Genomic DNA, 24758 nt, shown 5'->3' on the forward strand with positions numbered 1-24758 from the left:
CTCACCTTTTGATCCATTCTGCCTTTTCCTTATCTGTTCCTGTTTAATCTGGTATAGCAAAACAAACCTAATAGACATAAAATTACAGTGCATATTTTCATCTTTAAAAACTATGCCAGTTTTGGAAAGTATATGTTAAATTTGCTATTAATAGGCTCTCATAAGATTTCTGGGCATAGGATATCATTACACAGTAAATGGTTATCCACTCTTCCTGTGTTATCTCAAGTTTTAGAGCTGTGATACTCCTACTTTCAACTCCATTTGTCTGTGAAAGGCATTAGGGATAAGCTTGTAGCCATGCAGGTACAAACTTTCATACCATGTAAGTAGGGAGGCATTCATGGTGTGGATGGACTTTTCTAATCCCTTATCAGATGAATTACTCACATTGTGAAAAACAAAAGAAGTGTTTAAACTGATTTAATACAAAGAGATTGTAATACTGTGTTTGTTGAACATTCAGATTAGCTAGTATGAAGCGGCATTTCAGTGTTTTACTCTTGTCATAAGTCCACAATATTAAAACACCAATAAATCAGTAGGGCTTTTACTTCCAATACTTAGCTGTGAAATTGGAAACCTACATAGTTTGTTTAGTTGGGTTTCTTTAATACCTGATGTAGCAGCAGTAGCAATGCAGAACTTTTGACTAGCTGGTTTCTTATTTAGTAGGCAAAAGAGAGTCTGGTTTTCACTTTGGTAATACTGTTAGGTTTTGCTGTGTACCAGAAATAAATACATTCCATTTATCACCTATAAAATGAGCATATATTTCATTGCATGAATGAATGTGCCAGGTAAGATGGAGTGATTCTAGCCAGACCTTTTTTGATCATGAATGTGTTTTAAACAGCTAATCTAAACCATTATAGACAGTGGAGTGAATGCCTCTCATGGACTCATGGCAGTTGTTACAGAGTGAAATTACTATTTTTTGATGATTTTGCCTAATGACAGTACATATCATCCTTAGATGAAGTAGTAATTCTGTTTAGTGTAGTGATTTGCTTATTAGTATTTTCTTGAATGAACTTTACCTAACATGAATGCTGATTTATAGCTGACAGTATTCTTAGTAAGATGCCTCGGAAAGGATTTCAGTGGCATGGTGTAGCATGCTGCAATTTATTAAATAAAGTAATGCATGTTTTAGAAGTATCCAGTACCTACAATCATTTATGCAAATGTTAGAGCACATAGTATCAGATCGTTCAGAAATCTCACAACATTGCTATGTGAACATCTAAAACCACAGTACTTAGTGGTGGTGTTCTGCATAGCTGAAGTTTTCTGGTTTTCATTGTTCAAAAGGTCTTTTGAACATTGGTATCTGCTTCATGCATGGCAATATTTTTTTTAACAGAGGGACCTTTTTCTCTTCGTTTTATTGTAGATTAAGAGCGGGGTTATGTGATCGTTGTGCTGTAACCGAAGAACATATGAGAAAGAAGCAGCAAGAGTTTGAAAATATCCGGCAGCAGAATCTCAAACTTATTACTGAGCTTAGTGAGTTTTATCCCCAAGTCTGAAGACAAAACATGCTATTCTGTGAACTAGTTCTCTAGTAATTCCTGTAACTTGATATAATTTATACGTGATGTGTTTAGTAAGCCCAAAAAGTTCAGTCAGGGGATACTTAACTGTGCAGTCTGAAAATATGTAACATACCAGTGACTAGTCATTTGACCCACCTTCTTAGATTGAAGTGCTGATACTGAAAGTGAACTGACGTGGAAAATCTTACACTGTAAAGTAGCTACTTTAGATAAAATGTGACTGCTTCTGTTTATTCCTACAGCTAGAATGATTGCCAGCTTTCCTAAGAAAACCCTGACTTCAAAAGGAGCTAGTGATTTCAAAGTATCAAGTTCAGACAGAACTGGGTTCAGCTTGTGTTCTGTAGTTGGTCTTGGACTTAAACTGCAGTAAACCCGTAACTGTCACATAACCAACTGAAGCCATGAAAAAATAGCTTTATACCAGGCAGCTTGTAGCCAGCTCATTTTGTAATCAAGAAATAGAACATGTGAGACAAATTAAACTGTTTGTTCCAGGTGATACACAAGCAGGACACAAATATGTTCATAAAGAGAGTTTGGAAAGATTGGTTGTATAAAACATAGAATAGTACAGGACAGAATTTTAGAATGTTAGTGGTATCTTTACCATTAATTATTTTGTATCATTTAGTTGTCTTGCTTGGTCAAGAATAAGGAGACATTAAGGGAGATTTAAAATATGGGAAATGCCATAAAGACAAAAAGCTTTCTGGTGCATAATTAAATTATGGAAATATTAGGTTCTGTGCTAATACAAAATACATCAGTGTTTCAAGGGCTTCTAATACTGAGCACTTACATAAAAATGTTCTGAGTTTAATGATGAACAGCAAACAGGGTACAGCCTATCTCTGAATGTAGCTCTGAACCTTAAAATCTAGGTGACACCTATTAGGCACAAATCTTGAACTGTGGCAAAACAGTAGGCTCCCATGGGTTTGGGTTGAGATCTATATAACAATGAAAAAGATCAGTTGAGGAATCTAGAGGCAAAACAGACAACAACAAAATAAAATCAAGAACATAAAAATTAAAGTGAACAGAAGAGTTGGGAACTATCACTACGTTAGTTTGAGACAGCATGGAAGAAAGGCTTAATGGTTGCTTTAGTTGCTAAAACCAAATTCAAATTGCTTTATATTTCATGAGTTACCTTTGGCCTAAGGAAGCAATTTTATCCATGGGCACAAGTGAGCAATTCACTCATCTTTACAACACAGTCTCACTTGTGTGTACATGGACAAAAGTAATTAATGATTGTGTAGAACTAACATAGTGATACAGTTATTGTACCACCTCTGCCTTTTCTAATATGTCATTTTACAACTTTTTTAATAACTAACTTGAAACTTCATTTTTGTAAAACGTAGAGAAGGGATATGGTATTACATTTTACAGTTGTTTCTGTTTCCTGAAAGGACCTGATGAGATTATCATGTTAACATGTATGCATTGATTTTTAATTTTTTTTCTATAAATTTCAGTGAATGAGAAAAACAACTTACAGGATGAGAATAAAAAGTTGACTGAACAGTTCCAGCAATTACAGAAGGAGCTAGAGTAAGTTTTGGGTTGTTTTGGATATTTCCCCATTCCTCATTAGAGGTGTCTGGGAATATAAATATTAGCTTTTAAGTCTTTAAATCTTGTTTCCTCTTTCTGATAGATAGACTGTGAAAAGATAGCCTACTGCTACTATAACAACCTAATCCCAGTTTCCTTCTATTGTGCAGGTTTTTATTTTCATTTAACTGTGTGCATCTCGTTTAAAACTGGGAGAAGTAAATTTATCATAGAAATTTTGCTTGACTCCTGCTGACAGTGTATAGCAAAGCCATAGATCTCATACTTTTATATCTTGGTTGCCTCTTTACCATTTGTTTCCTCCTAGGCTAAGACTTCAGAAAAGCAGTTAATTAGATAGTCAAAAAGTCCCAGGATCTTGCAATGCATTTTTAAAATAAGCTTATTATAATTTTGCAATTTTAAAAGAAAAATACTATACTAAGTTTTTGAAAACAAAGCATAAAAATAATGAGCTACAAATTGACTGTGAAATTTTAATCTGTTATAGGAAGAATGTACCATCTAATGTTGTGGTTAATATGTGAATGCGGTGTACTGTGCAGGGCAGAGGTAGTGTTCCTTTCTTGTTGTGGTCTGACATCATCTGAAACTTACCTCACTTTTGCCTATCTATGACTAGGTTGTGTACATGGGAGAAATGGGACAGGATGTGTGGACTTGATAGGGAAAGTTTTTTATGCATGTGGTTTATTTATTGTCTCTATCAGAATTCAACTTTGGTAGGGATTAAAACAACTAGAGTTCAGTTCAGAATGACTGTAGTCCTTTTCCTTTGTATTTCTTGGTTTGTCTCCCATCTTTGCACCTTCATTGTCCTTTCTTTTTTCTGTATGCATTTAATCTTCTTGGGGTAACATACTCCATGACCTCAGCTTCCACTGAAAATCTCTGGCCAGTGCAGGAAAGGTGACAATGACCAATGTAACAATAAGTTATTTGCTCTGCATGTTAGGTGATTGTTCAAATAAGTGTGGAGTTGGGTGGATAAACAGTAATTTACAAAGATGGTACTGCTGTTTAAATACAGTCACTGCACTTGGTTGTTTTGGTTGACCCATAGTCATGGTATTTTATTTAGAATTAACAATTTAGATCGATATAATATCACATCACAGGTGCAGTGTAGCAGATTGTTTCTAGTGCATGATATGAAATCAGGTTTTTGCAGTCTTGTGTGTTTTGTAACCAAGTTATAATATTAGGAATTAAAATCTGAGAATTCTCCATAGAAGTGAAATCAATGAAAGTGTAGAAGAATTGTATTATCTGACCGTTTATGACATTGAGATTTCATTATGCATGGATGGAAACAGCAAGGAAATTTCTGCAAAAACCTCTTCTGCAGTCTCAGATAAATTCATGATTCAGAAATTATTTATTACATAGTTATGATGTGCAGTATGTATGGCAGCTGCTTAATTTGATTTTTTTTCTGTGGTGTTATGTAGAAATTACCTCTTAGTTTGTAAAGAAGTAAGGTGCAGAAAACTGTATTTTAGTAGGTTCATTTGTCAAACAAGGTCGCTTGTGCCAGTAAATTTTAAGAGAACTCTAATAACGGACTTAAATTTGCAAAGTAAATTGGTAAATATATTGGTCTGTTGTTTATTTTGATTTGTGTCTTAAGCTATTGCTAGTAGATAATACAGTTTTCCAATGCTTTCTGTGTAAATGTGCAAGAAAAGAGGAATTGCAAAATCACACAATAGGATTTGTCAAGACTTGAGAACATCAGTGCATCAGTATTTGTCATTAAATGTTCAAAGATAGAAGCAGTAAAAAGCCTTACTGCAAAAATGCTTTTTGTCTCAAGCCAGACAGCTTTTTAAAGTTTTCCATTGCCTTATTTTATGTATGATTTTGTAGTTCAGCTTCAATGCAAGCAAAAATTTATCTGTATTTCCTCTTCTTCCCTTGGACCACAACCTTATATCCTTCTCTTTATAGTTAGGAAGTGATCTTTTGGCCCATGTTTTCTCTTGAGAATCGTAAGGGAAAGTACAACCGCAGGAAGATCACCAAGTAGGCTGAGTTAGATTTCTGTGTGCTTTTCTCTTACTGCTTTTTCCACATCTCACTGCCACCACCATAGGGCAGATAGCCCCTTATGAAGTACTCCACGAATTATTTGAATTCAAAGATCCAAAATCAGTCATTTTTTTGTTGTTATTTTTTCACTATGTCTAGATAGAGTTTTTGGAGAGAAAAGACCTAGTTATTTGTTACATGTATTTTTATATACTGACTCTCCAACAGGCTGCTAGAGCTGACAGTGTGAGAGAAGGTAAACTTCATAACTCATCTTGTATTTAACATTACTTGTTTTACATGCTTTTTTATATTATTCCCTGAAGACCTTTCTGAATTGAGTTAGAGGTAGCCTCAATGCTTTAGAGAGGGATTGCTTTAAATACAGTGCTGTTCATTACTATTTAAAATTGTCCAAAAGCTTTTGTTTCATATTTAAGACAGTATTCCCACATCTGAGTCTATTCAGAATTGGAAAGGACCCAAGAAGGATCATCAAATCGAACTCTTAAGTGAGTTACCCATCCAGGGATTGAACCCAGAATCTTGGAGTTATCCAGCACCATGCTCTAACCAACTCAGCCAATCTCAGGGTCATAAACTGTGAAGATATACAGGGATTTAGACAAGCTATAACCTCTACAGTGCCTAGCTTCATCCAGGAAAAAGGGCTTCCATAGTGCAGTTGTATGTTGACTTCAAATGTGAAGAGCTAGGGTTATATGCTGTTCTTGGGCTTGATGGAACAATGGTTAATCTTTTGTTAAAAATATCTAAAGACTGAGTTGAGCATTACTTTTTTACAGTGTAGTGTTATTGAGGTGGCTGTATTTCCAGAATTGTGTTCTTGAACCGCATGATTGTCCTGCTTGCTGAAAACTCTTAATCTTGCCGACTTGGGGTTTTATTTGGCCGCCTGATTTGGTCTCCAGGGTGCAAAAGCAGCAAGCAATGGAGGCAGAAGGAGTCATTCCAGATTCTCCAGTTCTAACATCTTCATTTACTGTGGTTAATCGTATGAGAAGAAAAAAAGAGAATAAGCATGTCCGATATACAGAACATACACCCCCAGATCTGGAACTTAGGGAAAGCAACAGTGGTAAGAGTATTTTTTTTTTTTTGGTGATTAATTAAGGGCTAAAGTGAAAGATGGTGTAAAAACTTGATTGCAAAGGGCAAAATCTAAAAAAACCACAAAAAAGTTGTGCTTTTTTTGCTTTGCCTTTTCTCTTTTTGTGTGATAATGCATGAGTCTGGGGGGAAAAAAGTCTATAGCAGTAACTGTTACATCAGTGATGTGCTCAGAACTTATCTCAACCTTCTACTTTTATTCACCCACATGCACATGCAAATATAACAGTTTTCCAGCCTATATTTCTTCTCTAAGTGCAAATTGGCTGACAAAGCATCTGTTCAGGTTTCACATGTTCACGCAGCAATGCCACCACCTAGTGGAGAGTGAAACAGATGTTTTGCCACATTCTGAAATTATTCTGCAACTAAATTTTACTGAAACTGATAGATATCTACGTGATCTCTCTTTGTCTGTATTCTACACTATATGCATTTGTTTTGTGTCTTAAGTTCAGAAGTATTGTGTGCATTTAATTTCCAGTCTTTGTTCTGTAGTGTCATAGAAATAACTAAAATATTTTGTCTGCAAAAAGTATTTTTGTGAAATAAGGCACTTTGTACTTGTATTTTATTGATGCACAGGAAATTTCATCCAGGTCAATTTATCTTGTGGCATTTAAAAAGGTATTTTAAATATGAATATATCTAAATATTAGTCTTGACTAAAAGCCTCTTCCCAAGCATAAAGATAGTATAACAATGGGATGAAAAGGATAAGCTGGTTATTTATGCCCTTTATGTTGCATTTGAAGTTTTTGGTGCTGTGAGTAGCTTCTCCTTTCTAAGCATACCTATCTCTCTCCATATTCTCTATTAAAAAATGGAGCTACTAAATGAATCTAAAGTTCAATATGTAAGAAATTATGTAAATACCTATCACAGCTAACGGCTGTGAAAAGCTGTTGGTCATCAAAGTAGAAAGGACTATATGGCAAATGTTTGTCATAGTTCAGATCTCAGGTTTTTCACCTTTTTATTACCTTAGCTGATGCAGGACATTGTTGCCTTGGAGGGTTTACTCTTCAATAGTAATTGCCCTCTTAACAGATCAAATACAGCTTGAATAACTATTTTTATGTGGTCAGACTAGATGGTGGTGTCATTTTGTGTTAGTATTGTTTTAGGGCTGACTGGCTGTCATCATGTTTGTGAGAAAACGATTAATGTAAAATATTTATAATTTTATTTTTATTCTGACATATCACTGTCACAAATTACAAGATGTATTTAGATTGCTAGTTCTACTGACATAAGAGATCTTGCCTTCAAAAGTGCTTTTAAGATCAGGGTCATTGTCTGTAGCTACACAAAATTATCACAACAGGATACCTAATTTCACCATGCAAAAATGTTTCCACATCTCCTAGAGTTTGGAAAAATTCCACTCTTTTCCACACAAGTGAACACTCACCATGGAGGAGAGATACTCGTGGCAGACACCTGTGATCCACAACTGTCCCCTGTGCCAAGTAAGTTAATTAATAGATTTAATTTTAATTCCATTCAAAATCAGGCAAAAATATTGTAAAACTGAGGTTTCATCTCTTTAACCTTTTTTAAACACAGAAACCTAATAAAGTACAAACCTTTTTCAATCCTTTAATGACTGTGAGAATCAGCATGGAATTATTCGTGCCAAGTCAGGGTTGTGGTGGTTGCTGTTCTTGTACTTTCCAGTCTTACTAGCTTGCCCCAGTTTAAAGAACTGAGTAACATTAAACCCCTCAAAGAAGGAAAACTCATCTATTTGTTTTCCTAAAAAAAAAAAAGCCCCATGAAAAATAATGGCTACTGTCAGGAAATATGCAAGACAAGCATTATATTATAAATACACATTATCTCTGTTCTACATGCTTTTACCGGACTATTTGTGCCCTGGACTGGAAGTGTGAAAAATAACCTTTACATTGATGTTTAATTTTGGCAAGCTGTATTCAAATTGGACACGTATTTCTCTGTGCTGATACATCAGTTTGCTCTGATCAGAAATTCTTTTGCCACTTATCACTTCCAGATACAGTTTTGATCTGACAGAGATCAAACTGTTTCCATAAATGACAATTTTAATTTGTGATCTTTTTAGTTCTGTGTTTCTACCATGTCTATGAGTCGAGCAAGATGCTATAATGCATATGTAACTTATTGTGATCTTCTTTCTACTCACATAGATAAACCAAGGGTGGGAGGTTACCCTGTTCCAAAGCCATCTTTTAACTTGGCTGCAGTTGTCGCAGAAACAATTGGACTTAGTCTTGAAGAGGAATCTGTAAGTATTCCCAAATTTCTTAGATAACCAGCTTCTTGGGCCGGTTGTTTTCAAAAACAGTATTTCTCTCTTTTGCATTAAAATTCTGCAAAAGTATTCTGAGCCACAGTAAGCTCACTTTGGTTTGCTTTTGCTAAGTCTTTACTGACTTGCTTTAGCAAGAAGAGATATAAGTGTGCTGACCTGTCTTGAGGGGCTTGAGGAGGAGGGTAGAGACATGGTTCCTCCTTTAAGTTTTGTTAGTGCAGTGATCTAAATCCTTGGGTCTGCTAAATTCCCTTTGTGCAGTAATCAAATCTAAAACACTGAAAAATATTTCTTGGCAATGAGACTGGTTGGTGACTCAGAGGAGATTATTTTATGGTTTTGGTTGGTAACTACCATGAAAGTTACAGTACGCAGAATATTTTTGTGTCCATGCCTGTGAATTAATTTTTTCAATTTCCATAAGATTTCTTAAAAGCTGCTGGCCCTAATTTCATCTCTTAGCTTTTATTATTTTTCAGAGTTTTGCATGTTCTGATTTGAATGGGTCTTCAGACTATTTATGTGCCAACCAAGCATATTTCTAATTTTAAATCCTATATCTTCTCATTTCTTTTCTTTGTTTTCCCCTCATCACTTTCAAGGAGTCCCAGAGTGTACTGAATCTTCCCCTCACTAATACAGTTACGAGCCAGGCCTCAGAGAGCATGCAGCCCGAAAACTCAAGAAAACATCCAGCTTCTGAATCAAGAAATGATGACAACAATTTAAGGTATGTTTCCTCTCAGTTATGATAGTATTGTTTTAAGCAGGCTTATAGAAGTTTGAGTCTTCATAAAATTCCAAACCTTGCTGCATTTTGCTTTAAAGGCATAGAAATGAAAATAAGTATTTCAGAGGGCTTTCTTTCAAGTAAATAACATGAGAGGCAAGGAAACTGCTAGAATGCAAAACTGTAGACTTTTACTTAGTTCACAAACTTCTGGTTTGGGCTTCTTGTGTACACAGTCTCTTCTTTTCCAACTTCTCATTATTGCAAGGTATCTTCTCAAGCCCATAACCGTGTGGATAATGGGCCTGGAGCTGGAATGCAGCAAAGATCCTATTGCCCTAATTAGGTGTCAAAGCAATTAACAATTGCCCTTCCCACTCTCCTCAGGATATTGTAGTCTAAACTGAATTATTTTTTTGTTCCTATTTGTTATCCTGAATGTATGTTTTGTTGATGACAGGTAAAAAACCAGTACCTGGAAGGAGCTTGCACTTTTTTCATTCACTTGCAGAAGCTTTGAGAATCTTTTGTGGTTTTAAGATCTATACAAGAACCTAAATAGGCTCCTATTCTCACTCTCTTCCTTTTCATTTCACTGAAAGGTAGGGAGTCCTTGGATAGAGGAGATACTTAAGCAGGCTTAACACTGTCCTTGGTTCTCAGTTGAATGAGGAGCAGAATTGCACACTACACACCAAAATGAAGAATGAGATTGGTATTTTATTTTCCTGCTACAGCTCTTAAGTGCACCAGTACGTATGTCTAGAACAGATTAATTTTTGGTTTTCCTTTTGTTTTTAGTTAATATTAGTGTTGTAGTTTCAATTTGGTTTCCCGGCCAATGCACCATTTTGTCGTGGTTTCACATTCACCAAATTTTGTTTATCAGCTGGGAGATAGGACTTTGGGAGAAAAAGGCAAGACAGGGACAACTGAAAAGTAAAAACAGATAGACTTTATTAATATACACTAAAGAAAAAGAGAGAGAAAAAAATGAGACATTCTGAGACATTCAAACACCTTCCCTCCCCCCACTCTGTTCACTTTCCCACTCACCACAGAGAGAAAACTGATTTTCACTCAGTTGTCACCATTTAAACACAATCCTACCTCACCTTGGGAGCAGAGCCTCTCTAGAGTTATGGAGAACATGCCACAAGAAAAAGATCTGGTGGCTTTCAAGGCCACAGATCTGCAACCACCCAGAATTTTGGCAGATTCTGTGCAGTCTCACCCATATAACAGTTTTCCACACTGTTTATGGGTTTCCACATGTTTGGGGTATCGTTTTAAGAATGGTTTTCTAGTACAAAACAGAGATTCTCTTCCATCTCTAAATTCACTTCTATCTCAAAAGAAATAGAGACCTCTTTATTCTTTCCTAGGAGCCAGGGACATATTCTAATCAAAATTCTCAATTAAAACCCATGTATATCAATACACACAACCCTTTGGTTAGAACTTGCATTCCCCCAAGCAGCATTAGGATATTACAAAAACAGTCCATTTCCCCATAATTCACATCTAGAGAAGTCTGGTCAAAAAGGTCCGCTTCCTCCATCCCATCTTCCAATAGTCTTTCTCCGTTCTTTCACTGGCTTTGTCTCAATGCTGTCTCTCTACATTTCAAATCACTCTGTCTTCCACGGAGGAAGGGTTAAAGTCTTTGCCCAGAGTCTTTTTTTCTCTTCAGTGGAGTCTTGGAACTCCAAGGCCACAGGTGATGGTGGGAAGAGGAAGGGGGAGAGAGAAAGAGCACATGCTCAGTAACGCTGATGGACGAATCCTCCTCCACTCCTGGTCAGATCTAAAGCGACTCAAACTTGGATCAGCTCCCTAGGACTCTGGAGAAAAGTTCTTAAAAGTCTGTCCTCCTTCAGATCTGCGGTTCTGGCAACCAGGGCCCAGAGCATGGCCACCGTGGTCCTGGCACAGGGCCAGACTGCTGGTCTGCAGTCCTCCTCCTCCTCTCCCCATCGGAGGAGCCGGGAGGGGACAGACAGGACACGGCCAGCCCTGGCCACTGTCCCACAGGCAGGGGCCCCCCCGCCCCCTGCGAGGCCCATCAGGCCTGGCCCCGGGGGGCCCAGCCTGAACCCTGACCCATGAGATGGTATTTCCTTTCTGGTGGCCAGAAAAGGAAAGAGAAAAGTCACCAGAACCTGTGATTTAAGGCTGTGTTTCCAGAGGCGTAGAAACACTCCCATTCGTCAGCCAAGCTGTCAATCACAATCCATGCTAGAACTTCCTTGTGAAAAAAAACTTCACATCCATGCTAAACCACCACAACTAGCAGCTCACACAACTTTAAAGCAGAGCAGCAATAGGAGACGTTATATATTTTCAAAAATAATTTTCTCTCTTTCCATCTGTACACCAGAAAAATCTCTCATGTCTCATTGTATTCAGTATTTCAGATCCATCTCATATCACTCCACCCCATGATGACTGGGATTCTCAGGTAGCTTCTCCTGTATTTGGAGCTTCTAGCAGCATGAAGAACAACTCAAGTACAGTTCATGCTCCTTGTATTTTAGATTCAGGATTGAAGCCTCATCTCAAAACCAACCTCTTCAACAATGCATCCACTTCCAGGTCTCAAAAAAATAGATCAAAATCTGAAGATGTTGCTTTTGTTGCACCGCTGAATCTTGGGATGGAAATTAACTCAGTTATCAGCCAGGCCTCTGCCCATAGACAAATGGTTGTGAAAAAGAATTCTAATGAGGCTGTAACCTGTGTTGGAAACACCTGCACAGCTAAAAATGAGGTGATCAAGAGTGATGTCTATCCTGTATACCAGAAGCAGCTAGAAGGCAAGTGTGCTAAGAGAAAGAAAGCTGAAGCTGATCATGCAGTCAGCTGTGAGAAAACATCTTTCAGCACAGAGAGCTCTGCGCCCTTTCGATCGGATGGTCAGCAGGTGAATGGGGAACATACAGGTGACAAGCCCTTGGATCTGTCTGATCGCTTCTCTGGAGTTCGTGGGCAAGAGAAAAAACAGGGAACTGTGGAGACATATAAAAATAGACTGAAGCAAGTGACTCTGCATGACATTTTTTCACAAATGGCGAAGGCCATTCCTGAAGGTTCATCATCTATTCAAAATGCCAACAATGAGAGCTGTTTGTTTGGCAGAGATTTACAAGAGGAATCCTATGTACAAGAGACAGTGCTGGGAAAAACATTCCCTGACAGGAAAAACCAGATCCCAGTGAAAGAAGAAGTTCTTCCCTTCAAATTTGCACCACTGCCGAGTTCTGCAGAGACAGAGGAGCTTTTTGATGATGTAAAGGTATGCTTTTCTGACTCTTTTTCTTCTCCTTTGAAGTATTTTATTTAAGTTTTGGGAAATAGTAAAATTGCAATATGTTGTTAGGTTGCCAGTGGCCATGTACCAAATAGAAAGAAAACAAGGACAGGACATGGAGAGTCTGAACCAGCATCTGTACTTCAGCCAAACCCTTGTAGACTATCAAAAAGTAAAGCACAGCAAAATGAGCAAGGTAACTTGATGAAAATGTTCCTTTTACTGTCTCGCTACCCCCACAGCCTGTCCTGTGATTAAATAGAATTTTTCCTCACTTCCTTTCTTCCACTTCAATATCTTTGTTCTGCACCTAACTCAGTCACATTCTGTTTGGGATTTCTCAAGATCACCTCCAACATTTACAAGTCTGTGTCTTCCTGGCATTCTTTTGCCAATGTATAGTAAATATATCAGTATTATTCAGGTGTACATTCAACAGGCTAGGAATCTTGTTCTTTCTTGTTTGTTTAGGATTGTTATTTGTTGCAGTGTAATAATAAAATCTCATGAAGTTTGAGTTTAAGCTATCTGTATCAAATACTTGAAAACTACTCAGGTATAAGCATAAGTCATTTTGTTAATATTTTTCATTATTCGTAATTATCTGGTAAAGAAATTCGTACTTAAGTGACAATGAACACAGGTTGCCATATATTCTTTATAGAGCATGTATCTTCTTTCCTCTTAAGTGCTCCCAGTTGGAAAACCAACTTTTTAGAACTAGTGTTGTAGAATCAAAGCTTCTGTACTCCTCAGCCAAACTGGTACACTGCATACTTCATTTAGAAATATTTGCATTATGAATTTAAAAGATACTTGCCAGTAGTTGATGTGACCATGTAGCTTAGAATTGAAATATTCTGCTCAGAGATAAATTAAGAGGCATCTTTGAAACAACAACCAGACACTTTTGTACTCTTTGCTTAGACCTGACACTTGTATTGTCATTGATCTAACTTTAGTAGTGAACCAGCTAGGGAAGGCACCCCCTGGACCTGTTTTTTGTGAGCAGAGAAGGACTGGTAGGTAAAGTGATGGTTGGGGGCCATCTTGAGTATGACAGTCACAAAATGATAGAGTTTTCCCTTCTCAGAGAAGTAAAAGTGGGAGGTAGCAGAACTGCTACATTGAGCTTTTGGAGGGCAGAGTTTGGCTTGTTTAGGAGGCCAGTTGACAGTCCTCCCTTAGGAAGCAGTCCTGAAGGGCAGAGGAGTCCCAGAAGTCTGGACATTCTTGAAGAAGGAAATCTTGAAGATGTAGGAGCAGGCTGCCCCATGTGCTGCAAGGTGAGCTAATGGGAAGGAAGGCTAGCCTGACTGAACAGAGAGCATTGGCTAGAACTCAGAGATGGAAGAGAGTTTATGACCTTTGGAAGAGTGGGCAGGCAGCTTCAGGAGAACTATAAGGATGTTGTGAGGTTACACAGGATGAAAATAAGAATGGCCAAAGCCCAACTAGAGCTTAATCTGGCTACTGCCATGAAAGACAGTAAAAAATGTTTCTGTAAATTCATCAGCAACAAAAGGAGGGCTAAGGAGAATATCCTTGCTTTATTGGATGTGGGGGAAACAGGTAGAAAGGATGAGTAAAAGGCTGAGGTACTTAGTGCAGTTTTGCCTAAACCTTTAATAGTAAGATGGGTTGTTCTGAGGGTACCCTGCCCCTGAGCTGAAAGGCAGGAATAGGGAGCAGAGTGAAGCCCCATAATCCAAGGGGAAAATGTTGGTGACCCCCTGCACCACTTAGACATGGCCCCACACATGGGGCCAGGTGTGATCCATGTGAGTGTACTGAGGGAGCTGGCAGAAGTGCTCAGTGAGCCACTTTCTGTCATTTATCAGCAGTCCTGGATAACCAGGGAGGTCCCAGTTTACTGGAGGTGAGCAAATGTGGCACTCACCCACAAGAAGGGCTGGAGTGAGGATCCAGGGAACTACAGGCCTTTCAGCCTGACCCTGGTGACCAGGAAGGTTATGGAGCAGATCACCTTGAGTGCCATCATAAAGCACATACAAAGAACAACAAGGGGATCAGATGCTTCTGGCAGAGTTTGATTGTGATTATTTGTCTTTTTCTTATATTCTGTGCATACAGACCTGAAAGATAAACCCTCTTTAGAAAACTTCCAGTGGAGCATAGACCCAGGAGCTGACCTTTCACAGTACAAAATGGACATTACTGTGATTGATACGAAGGTGAACTTTTATAATAAGTCTGCATGTTCTGTGATGTTGAAAAAGCCTGCAAAGTAGTATCGTGAACATTCTGGACAGACCAAACCCACTGTGTAATGAAATTCTGAATTTGGCTCATTTGATATTTGTTCATGCTACATTTACCCTAAAACATTTCCACTGATTAAACTTCATATACTCAGCAGTCATATTCTCAGTATGAAAGTAGACAAATGGTTGTGAGAAGGAATTCTAATGAGGCTCTAACCTGCAGGAAAAAAGTAAATCAGTGTCCAAAAAGAAGTCAATAATTCCTTTGAAAGTGTTTCAGATACACAGCACTGGCACTGACTACACTAGTTGCTTCTGGGTGCAATTGTCATATTTGCTTTTTTTTTCCCTAGGGTGGGTCTCAGACCAGAGTTGGAGGGGAAGTTGTTGATATGGATTATACATATGTTAGTGAGAGTGTGCTATTAAAAATGAAAAATCAAGAGCAAAATCAGGAAAGCAGTCCACGTAAGACTTTTTTTTCTCTTCACTTTGGTTTGCTTTCTTGTGGTATAGTGGGGTTTGGGGGATTTGTTGGAGTTTTTTTTTTTTGGTTGGTTGGTTTTTTGAAGAGGAGGAGGAAAGAGTAAAAGGGCACTTTTTTTTCCTGTATGGCTAGATAGTAGAAAATGATCTGCAGTAAGAAAGTGGTGATGTATTTTTATTGGTTACACAGGTCTGTCTGTTTCCTAGAGAATTGATGGTGGGTTTTGAGTTTTTTTGTTTTTGTTTTGTGGTTTTTTTGTGTTTTTTTTTTTTTTAAACATAGGATTAAAAAAAGACAGGATTTGTGTGGAGTAGCTATTCCTTTACAGTGCTTAAAGGATGAAATACTTAACCATGTAACAGTTCTGATCTCAGCTGCAGTGAACAGCTTTGAAAGTTTTCTGTGTAATCATATCACACTTTGTGTGAGAAGACCAATTTCATTTTTAATGATGTATAAGTAGAACTAGTATGTTTTAAATAAATCCAAATGTGTTTATATCACTTTTAACATATGGTATGTGGTGAATCATGGCTGCAGGGCAGTGACTATTTCCTACCCACAAAACATAATTTCCTTCTGCTTGGATAAGGCCATAATTACAAGAACAAAAATTTTATGTATCCAGTATTAAGGTTAAAGGTACCACACAGTAATTTAGCAGTTAACCAGATTTTAGAAATGGGGTCCAAGGTATATGAAAAATAAATGAGCATTGGGCACATATGAAAGATTGACAGAGAAGTTACAGCAAGAATAAAGGTATAGCTGGTTTTGAGTTAATTGATACTGGAGCAGTTAGTAACTGTTAATTCTTTTCATACACACTTAGTCAAAATGCAGTTTCTTGACTAAAATCATTGAGACACTGATTTGGATGTTCTTTGTGCTTTTAATAACAGGAGGGGAAATAACAGATCTGTTTGATCAGACAACCCATGAAGAATATGAGTCCTGCCTAGCAGAAGATAGTCTTTCTACATGTGATGAAAAAGAAACTCTTCATGATGAAGAGCAGGATGAGGGAATAACAGCAGCAAACAAGAAACTAAAAGGTGAGATATAATTTGGTTTTGACTTTATTAGCTTACCTAAACTACAAGCATTGATTTGAAATCAGACTCTATTCTTTAGGAACAAACATGCCAAACTAACCACCAATTCCTTTCGCATAAATTTGTTGTAAAGTTAATTACTTGAAAGGACATAGCATAAAGCAATATGAAAATTTTTTTGGTAGTTCATTTATCACCACAAAAATGTAAAATGTGTGGTGGAAATTGGCACAGCAGCAGAACACCAAAGTGACTCTTAAACACTGGGGTTTGGCTACAGTTATTTACTTCCTTTCTTCTCACTATTCTGGGTTCTGTTGAAGATTTTACAGTATTTTGTATTTTAGACAGCCTTTGTTTGATGTTATCTTCTTTGCTTGTCTCACTACTGTTTTCCTTCTGCCCCAGTAATGCTTTTTGGTTGCTGGTTCTGTTGATTCTGTTATTTTTAGCACCTGTTTGAATCTGTTGTCTCAGACTGAAACGTACATGGCATTTTTATATTTCTTAACAGTTGGTTAATAACTGTGCAGAAGTTTCTGAAGGCAGTCTGTTAACCTTATATTTTGTTTTGTGTGTGTATTTACAGAACATGAGGATAAACAAGATAAAGCCAAACAGAAAGCTTTTGTGGAGCCTTATTTCAAAAGTGATGAGAGGTAATTTAGTTTGTTCTGTATGGGCATTTTAAGGCTGTTTGTATCTTCCCTATAGGGAACTTGATACTCCGTAAAAGAAATGTGTTTGTGTGTAACAGACTAGCAGTTGAAGATGCAGAGGTAGAAGATCTATTACATTAGATAAAAGACTTGAGATAAAAACTAGAGTAGGGGATGAAAATATTGAGATGTCTATTACATTTGCTGAAGAGAAAGGATTGCCTCTTCTGCTTTTTGTAATTTTAGTGAATGCAGTGTTATGTAATCCAGGTGGTTTCTTACATGCCTGAATTTATGATCCAAGAACTTATGGGCTGCTTGTGCAAATGAAAACCTTTCCTTCTCTGGTATTTTTGCCCCTTGCTCTCTAGGCAATAGATGAATAGTGTTCAACAATTGCACCTCTTAGTGCCTCCTCTGTTGCTTTCCAGTATAATCATAATTGGAAGTCTGACTCTTCATTTCGTAATGATACCAAGCTCTTCAGTTATCTTATGTTTTACCTCTGTGCATGTTTTCTTTGTAGAGGGAAACTTGTTTACTGTTTTGAGAGCAGTTAAGTTGAAAAGAACCTGCTCATCTTGAACCCCAACATATGTTCCTCTCATGGAAATCACTGCAAGCACAACTCTGTCTTGGACAAAAATAATCCATAGAAGATCTATATTTGAATATTTTCTATATAGTAAATGACTTTTACACTATGAAAAACCATAATAATGAGATATACATCTCTGGTTATGTAGAAGTTCATATTATGTTTGAAAACTGTTTTATTTATAAAAATTGCCCTATTCCGCTATGAAAGGCAATATGATTTGGGTTTTGTACACAACTTCTGATTTTTTTAACTTGACTGTCCATCATTGTGTCCTAACAAAATGGAAATTTCCAGTCATGTAGAAGAAATAAAAGTACTATTATGTGAGAACATTTTTGTTTTTCAGAAAGAATACTGTGTTAGATTTTCCTCATATTGAGGTTATTCGGAAAAAAGAAGAAAGAAGAAAATTACTTGGCCACACTTGTAAGGAATGTGAAATGGTAAGTAGTGCTTTAAAATTTGTCATTCTTCTAACTCAAAACAGTGTCTAGGTGCTGAAGTGCTGTTTTTAATTATTAATCTAGTTGTATTATCATCATTACTACAGTAGCTGGGAAGTAAGTGTTTACCAGAGCTGGATAACCAAGTTTGCAGGTGGTTAGTTTGTTTTTAGTGTAGTAGCTGTATATAGCATGGAAAGTCTTGGATTTGAATTTTTTGTGTGTGTGTGTCTATCTGTGTGATAGAAGAGCTTCTTATATCATGGTTCCAGTAAGATTACTGTTACTAAAAATTGCATTAGCTGGTCAAAGAATTATTACAGGCTTCCAAACTTTGAATCTAAAGCTCCACTGAACTTCATAGGTGCTGAAATAAGTAAGTTCTATATCTTGTTGTACCTTTATATAGACAGACAGATCTCATTTTGGTTTGGTTGACTTTTTTTTTGTTTTCTGGGTTAATTTTTTCAGATAATTGCACCAGCATAGGCAACAATGTGTATATTTATGCAAATGCGTGCAAAAATATTTAAAGTTACTTGTTTAAAATACTTGTTCAAAAGTACAAAACTTTAGGTTTCACATTACACTTTTTTCCCTTCTTTCTATTCACAAAACTGCTTTCAGATATTTGGTGTAGAGATAAAATATTGATGTAATTATGTGTGTAATAAGAACATATTTTATTTGGCCATTAATAGTCTTCATGATCTAATAAATGATGACTCGGTAGAAGTGTGGATTAATGACTGAACAATGGTGGATTTTCTGGAATCTTTCCACTTAATTTCCATATGTATATAGAACCAGCATTTTTCAGAGATTCTCCTGCTATTCACTTCATAGTCAAATCTCATTTACTTAGCTGAAGAAATTTATTAGAGTATGTTTTAATGAAAATATTTTCTGAAAAATAGTTTTGATAAAATTCATTAAATACAAATACTTAGTTTTTACAGTCAACTATAAATACTATTTTTAAAAATATGTTTGATTTAAAGAGTTTGAAAGAAAACAAAACAACTCCAACTTTCAGTCTGTTACATGGTTCTGGAGCCATGTGTTAAGCATTTTAATTTCCTGTTTCTGTAAACTACAGATCTTCCTTCTGCAAATCCAGTTCTTGTTACTTTCTGTCAAGTTGGGAGTGGTAACTATGGTGATGCTAGGAAAGTTTGGGTTTGTTGTTGGTTTTAGCTTTTAATTTTTTTTTTTTTTCCATCTACTCCATTCAAGATTAATGTTTTGAATGTGTGGAATGCTTGACTCTGTCATTTAAATGCCTGTGGAAGAAGGGAGTATTGGATAAAGCATAAATGATGCTTTAGGAAAGTCTTGGCTTGAAGATCAGCCATATGGGTTTGAAAAGCTGCCAAAGCCTAATGGGAGTATTTAGGGAGTGGGTAGAGATCAGTACATTGATTCTGGCCCTGTACTGCAAGTGGTGTGAGTGGGGTCAGTTACTGTCACTCTGAGAATACCTGAGATTCAACTTCTGCATGTGCCACAGCAGGCTGATAGTAAAGTCCTTTATGAGTGCTTATCTTAAAGCTTTGTGGAAGCATCTCATTCACTTTACAGTGTGGAACTTTTGATAAGAAGTCTTGTTTTGATTTTTTATGACCTTGTGATGCTATTGGAGAAAGACTGTAGGCAGAAGTTACTGGTAGCTTGTAAAAGTAACATTTGTTAGTGTGGTTGGTAAGTGTAGCTACACTTAGGTGAGTATGAGAATCACTCAGATGTTTTTATATGCATTTAGATTACAGGAATTATTCTGTAGGTTTTTGCTAAACTAATGGGAGGAATGTTTTTAGGATTTGTTTCCTTTCTGAAACTGCTAATCATAGAGTTTTATAAACAATTATTTTACAGGGAAGACCAGATGAGATTGCAGTATCTTCACACATGGAAAGCCTAGCTTGAATGTTTTGTGTGGATTAAAAATGCTGTGGACAGTGTGATCAATCTAGAAAACAGCTGAGAGTTCTTTCTGCTGTTTAGCTGACATACATAACTCTCGTTCTCTGTCAACCCTAATAGATTTCTAAACAAGCCAAAGAAGAAAAGTTTCTTTCTAATTTCTTTTTTAAACATACTTACCTTGATTTTTGATTGTTCTTATTTTCTGTTTTTAGTAAACTGTACTGTATTTTTCATTGTTGGCTCTGTAGTTATTCCTTACTAATTGTAATTTTTAATTTAAAAAAATGAAACACACTACCAACTTTTAGTAGATGAATTTCTAAAATTTCAAGCTGTTTACAGGACAAAATAAGGAGCACTACTAATTATCCCTAAATAAAACTCAGCCATATTTGTCTTACACAGACATTATAGAATTCTTATAGGTAATTTGGTTGACTTAATACCTCATTATTAATTTTTGTAAGTAAAAATTGAATGAGCATACTTTACAATTCCAAGTAGGTTTTCTGAAATCCTGCCAGTAGCTGGGAGTGTGAAATAATCTCTGTTGATAGAGGAATCCTGTTCTTTCCCTGATTTCCCCAGTCTAGGTCACTTTCCATCTGATTGAATAAGTTATAAACTTTAATTTGACTATTTGAATTGTAACACTGCCATTTCTGTAGAATTGTTTTACCATTTTCACAAGGGTCAGGTTTCTTGTGTGGCTGTGACTGTTTACTTACCATTTGAATCAAACAATTGAAACTATTTTGACCCTCTATGTGCCCTAAGGTCCAGATTCATATTTTTAGGAGATACAGCTAGAATTACAAACTAAAATAGTAGAAAACTGCATGGGAAAAAAAGGTACCCTAACTTTCTATGATGCTACTCAGGGAAACACTCAGCAAAAAGGTTTGGAGAGAGTATATACTTCTCATTGCAGCCCCCAGTACAGGTGATAGGGGTGAAAGGGTAAAGCCAATTTACTGTAGAGAATGCTGAGCTGGCAGATAATTTCTGGAGTCCCAGTGTCAGTCAGCTACTTAAACTAACTCTTTATTTACTTCTAATTTGAGGGTAAGTAAGTAGGAAGCATTTTGACTTAAGTTTGCAGTTACTACTGTGAATTTGGATACTGGAAATAATTCTGCAGCATGAGCTTTGTAGTGGGGTTTTTTCCCCTTTTTTTTTTGTTTTATTTGTAAATACAAGTTGACACTTAATATATTAAAAAATTCTCTCTCTTTCAACACCTGTGCTACTTAGCTTTATAAAATCAGTCAGTAAACTGTTGACATAAGTAATTGTACACGTGCCTAAACCTTGTTACTTATGGTATGTTAAAAGATAGAAGGTTAACAAATCTGCCACGATAAAGTTATACTTAGTCTGTAAATTCAGTAAACTTTTAGGATAATTGCCAGGTGTTTGTCACTTGGATAATGAATCTCTACTCTGGCTGTCCTCGCCATTGTTTTTATAAACACAGTGATTGATAATGTCAATTGTGTAAAGCAGTCACTCTATTATGTATGAATTTGTTAACTGGGATTTTTTCCCCTCCCTTACGTTCAGTATTATGCAGACATTCCAGAAGAAGAGAGAGAGAAGAAACTAGCTTCCTGTTCAAGACACAGATTTCGCTACATTCCTCCAAATACTCCTGATAATTTCTGGGAGGTTGGATTTCCTTCCACCCAAACCTGCATGGAAAGAGGTTTGTGGGGCAGGGGGGGAAGCACTTCTTAAAGGTCTTTTTTTGTTTTTTTTCCTTGAGATTTTTTTCCCCTTGAAATTATCTCTAGTTCATATAGCAGCCTTTCTCACCCAGTCCTGTTGAGGTCTGTTTATCAGCAGCTTTTATTTTTAATAAATATTGTCTGGTTTTAGCAGTTCCTGTACTACTAAGAAAGGAATATAAGGAGAATTTCTTTAAGCCTAGATAGAGAAGGCAGAAATAATTGGGATTTTCATAAAACTGAATGTGAACCCTACATATATTTGACCATAGGCTAGATTGGATTCTCAGAGGCAAAGGCCAAGAGATTGTACTTAGGAGAGACAAGCAGCACTATTGATGTCCTTTGTCAGTGCTTTTAGAGTTCATAATACCAGGTAATAATGGAAATGTTGCAGGTAAGGTGTAGTTAAAGCAGATTTTTATACATATACCCTGCTTGCAATTAGAAGATGTGGTGTTTAGTTTGGGGGTTTTAACTCATCTTCACATAGAATTTTGTTCTTTCTAAATAATTTTTCAAAATCTTAGAGCTTGGTGAAAAAAAGGGTTTTTACAAATTATGTTAAAACAAGGTGAGTTTGTAGTGTACTCTATGTACCATTCTTCAGAAGTGTTGCAATGCTGGGGTGAGGAGCCTTATAGGCACTCTCTGAGTTACTTATATCTTTATTTGTGCAGTAGCTGTGAAACATTAATATTTGCTTTTATCTGTCCTTGTAACAGTGTCAGGTCAGGCATAGGAAAATGTAACCAGAGTTGTGTAGGTGCAGTACCTTCCTTAATCTTTCAGAACAGGGAGCCTTGATTTTTATGAACCATGTAACTTGTTACTACTTATGTGGAATCTGCTTGTAGCCTCATTAAAAAGTAGCTTCTTGGCTGTCTCCTTGTTCTGCTGGAGTAGGGTTTTCCAGTTGTTAATGGTCCTCAACAGCATATCAGAGGCAGACTTAACATCAACCCTCCCGTGGAAAAGAAAATACTTTATAGCAGTGCTTGCAGCAAAAGAATTAAACACGAGAGAGTTCCCATGATGAGCAATTGTTCTTGCCACTCCAAAGTAGTGGGTTATAACATAGGTACTTTCTACTCCTTTTTGGTATCTTGAACAACACAAACATCTGTTTCTGTTGTTTTTTTAAATAACTGAGTTACAAAATTTTCCAACTATGAAGTAGAAATCTACTACTCTCTTTTTGGTGGATGTTGTTGCTGATAAATGGTAAGGAATTGACAAAAGCCAGGTGCTGAAACTGACTTGCATAAAACGTCTGTTCGCTGTCAGTGTTAGCTAAGTTGAGCATGTTATAGAAATTTTCTATACACTCCTTATCAGAGAGCTTTCAAGGTGTGTTTGATCCATAGGCTCATGTTTGGCTTTTTCCAATCTTTAATAAATCTAGGTGCTCTTAAAACAGAGGGAGGTACTGTTTAAACCTACAAAATACATTTGCCAGAAGTTTCCTCTGAATGACTAGGATTTACATTTTTAAAAGTGATTTTTATTAGTGAATTGAATTAGCAGTTCTTGCATGCTTTGTTACTCTTATGTGAAATCCTTGGTAGAAAGAAAATGAAAGGTGCAGTTTTGTTTTGAATAGATGAACAATTCATAGTTTCCATTCTGTTCTTCATTGTCACCACTTTATTCCATTACTGTGCAGTCGCCTACTAGAAAGCAGCTGTGTACTTTAATAAATGTTATTTGCACACTGGGATCTTAAAACTTATGTGAAGTCAGAACCAGTTGCCCCAAAAGGAAAAAAAAATAAGTTATTTTTTGAGGATAAACACATGTTAAAGCTAAAGTTATGCCTGTTTTTATATTATATTTCTTACCTCAGGTTTATTCTTTTTAAGGCTACATTAAAGAGGATCTTGATCCCTGTCCACGTCCAAAAAGGCGGCAGCCTTATGCTGTATTGTTTTCTACAAAAGCCAAAGAGCAGAAGACATAAAGGATGGGGAAGTAAGGAGTGCCAGCCTGAAGTGTGTCTTTCCTGTCTGTAGATATTTATAGTTAATATAAACTTGAAATAAAGAACTGTGTTTTCCACAATGATAGATAAATTGTTTAATTGAATATGTAAGTTTTATAAAATTCATTTGCAAGGCTGATGTACCAGGAAACAAAACTATTTAATGTATGTTTGTTTCATATTGTGTTAATACATTTTGTATTCGTTTTTGCACCTGTCAGACAAGTCTCCTACTTTTTTTTTTCTTTAAGGCCAGCAGCTGAAATTCCAGCAATTTCTGTCTAAACTTTGTGTCAGTGAGTAACTGCTTTGAAGTCACTGAAATCAATTGTTCTTGCAAGGGTAAATGTCTGTCAACGGGAACAGAAATGACAATTTTCTAGGCTGCTTTTATTTTGCTCTGGATTTTCTTTTTTTTCTTTTCTCTTGTTGCAAAAATGGTTATATCTACTTGAAATAAAGCTGTATTAAATATGAAATGTGTCCACTGTTCATAGTTTGGAGGTGTTAAAAACAGGAAGTCTAAGTGTCTTTCTTCAGTTCTGGTGTTAAATGTATAGCACCATGTTTTCTTCAGTGTTTAAATTAGAATATCCAATATTCCTATTATTTTTTTCCTTGAATGCTCTTTGTATATATGTGTCTTATTTATTAATAGAGATAAGCATTATTATTTCTAAATTTGGGTGACAGCTCTGCCCAGAGTTCTCCTAGTGGACAGCAATAGTCATCACCTAGATTACAAAGGATTCTTCAGAGATTTTAAATTAATATTTTGTAGGTGGGGATATGTTTCCATACTTGCATTGGGAAAACAAGATCATACCGTATCAGAGAGGCAGGGTAATGCCTACACAGGTAGGCAAGCCAAAGATCACCGTTAAGATCCTTGGGAATAAAGCTACAGAGTTGGGTTCAGCCAGTGAGAACTCTTCTAAAAAGAGATCATAAAGCAAGCAACTATTGAAATGCCTTAAGTAAAAAAAAAAAAAAAAAGTACAGATACAGCT

At 36.5% G+C, this 24758-nt stretch overlaps 1 protein-coding gene across 2 annotated transcripts in view; it reads left to right on the forward strand.

Annotated features, from left to right (window-relative positions):
- The window catches only part of RBBP8 (RB binding protein 8, endonuclease), a 35440-nt gene extending 11213 nt beyond the window's left edge, over nt 1-24227 (forward strand). For both annotated transcript variants that reach the window (XM_066329828.1, XM_066329837.1), the window contains 15 exons: nt 1397-1509; nt 3047-3122; nt 6110-6276; nt 7679-7780; nt 8480-8577; nt 9207-9334; nt 11744-12629; nt 12714-12840; nt 14739-14839; nt 15223-15337; nt 16259-16411; nt 17001-17070; nt 18018-18114; nt 21604-21745; nt 23630-24227. In XM_066329828.1, the coding sequence (XP_066185925.1) occupies nt 1397-1509; nt 3047-3122; nt 6110-6276; nt 7679-7780; nt 8480-8577; nt 9207-9334; nt 11744-12629; nt 12714-12840; nt 14739-14839; nt 15223-15337; nt 16259-16411; nt 17001-17070; nt 18018-18114; nt 21604-21745; nt 23630-23727 (2473 nt within the window). In that variant the 3' untranslated portion in view covers nt 23728-24227. The remainder of the gene's footprint in view (nt 1-1396; nt 1510-3046; nt 3123-6109; nt 6277-7678; nt 7781-8479; nt 8578-9206; nt 9335-11743; nt 12630-12713; nt 12841-14738; nt 14840-15222; nt 15338-16258; nt 16412-17000; nt 17071-18017; nt 18115-21603; nt 21746-23629) is intronic.
- Nucleotides 24228-24758: the final 531 nt, after the last annotated feature.

This window comes from Sylvia atricapilla, chromosome 1 (assembly GCF_009819655.1).
Source record: "Sylvia atricapilla isolate bSylAtr1 chromosome 1, bSylAtr1.pri, whole genome shotgun sequence".
Lineage (NCBI taxonomy): Eukaryota > Metazoa > Chordata > Aves > Passeriformes > Sylviidae > Sylvia > Sylvia atricapilla.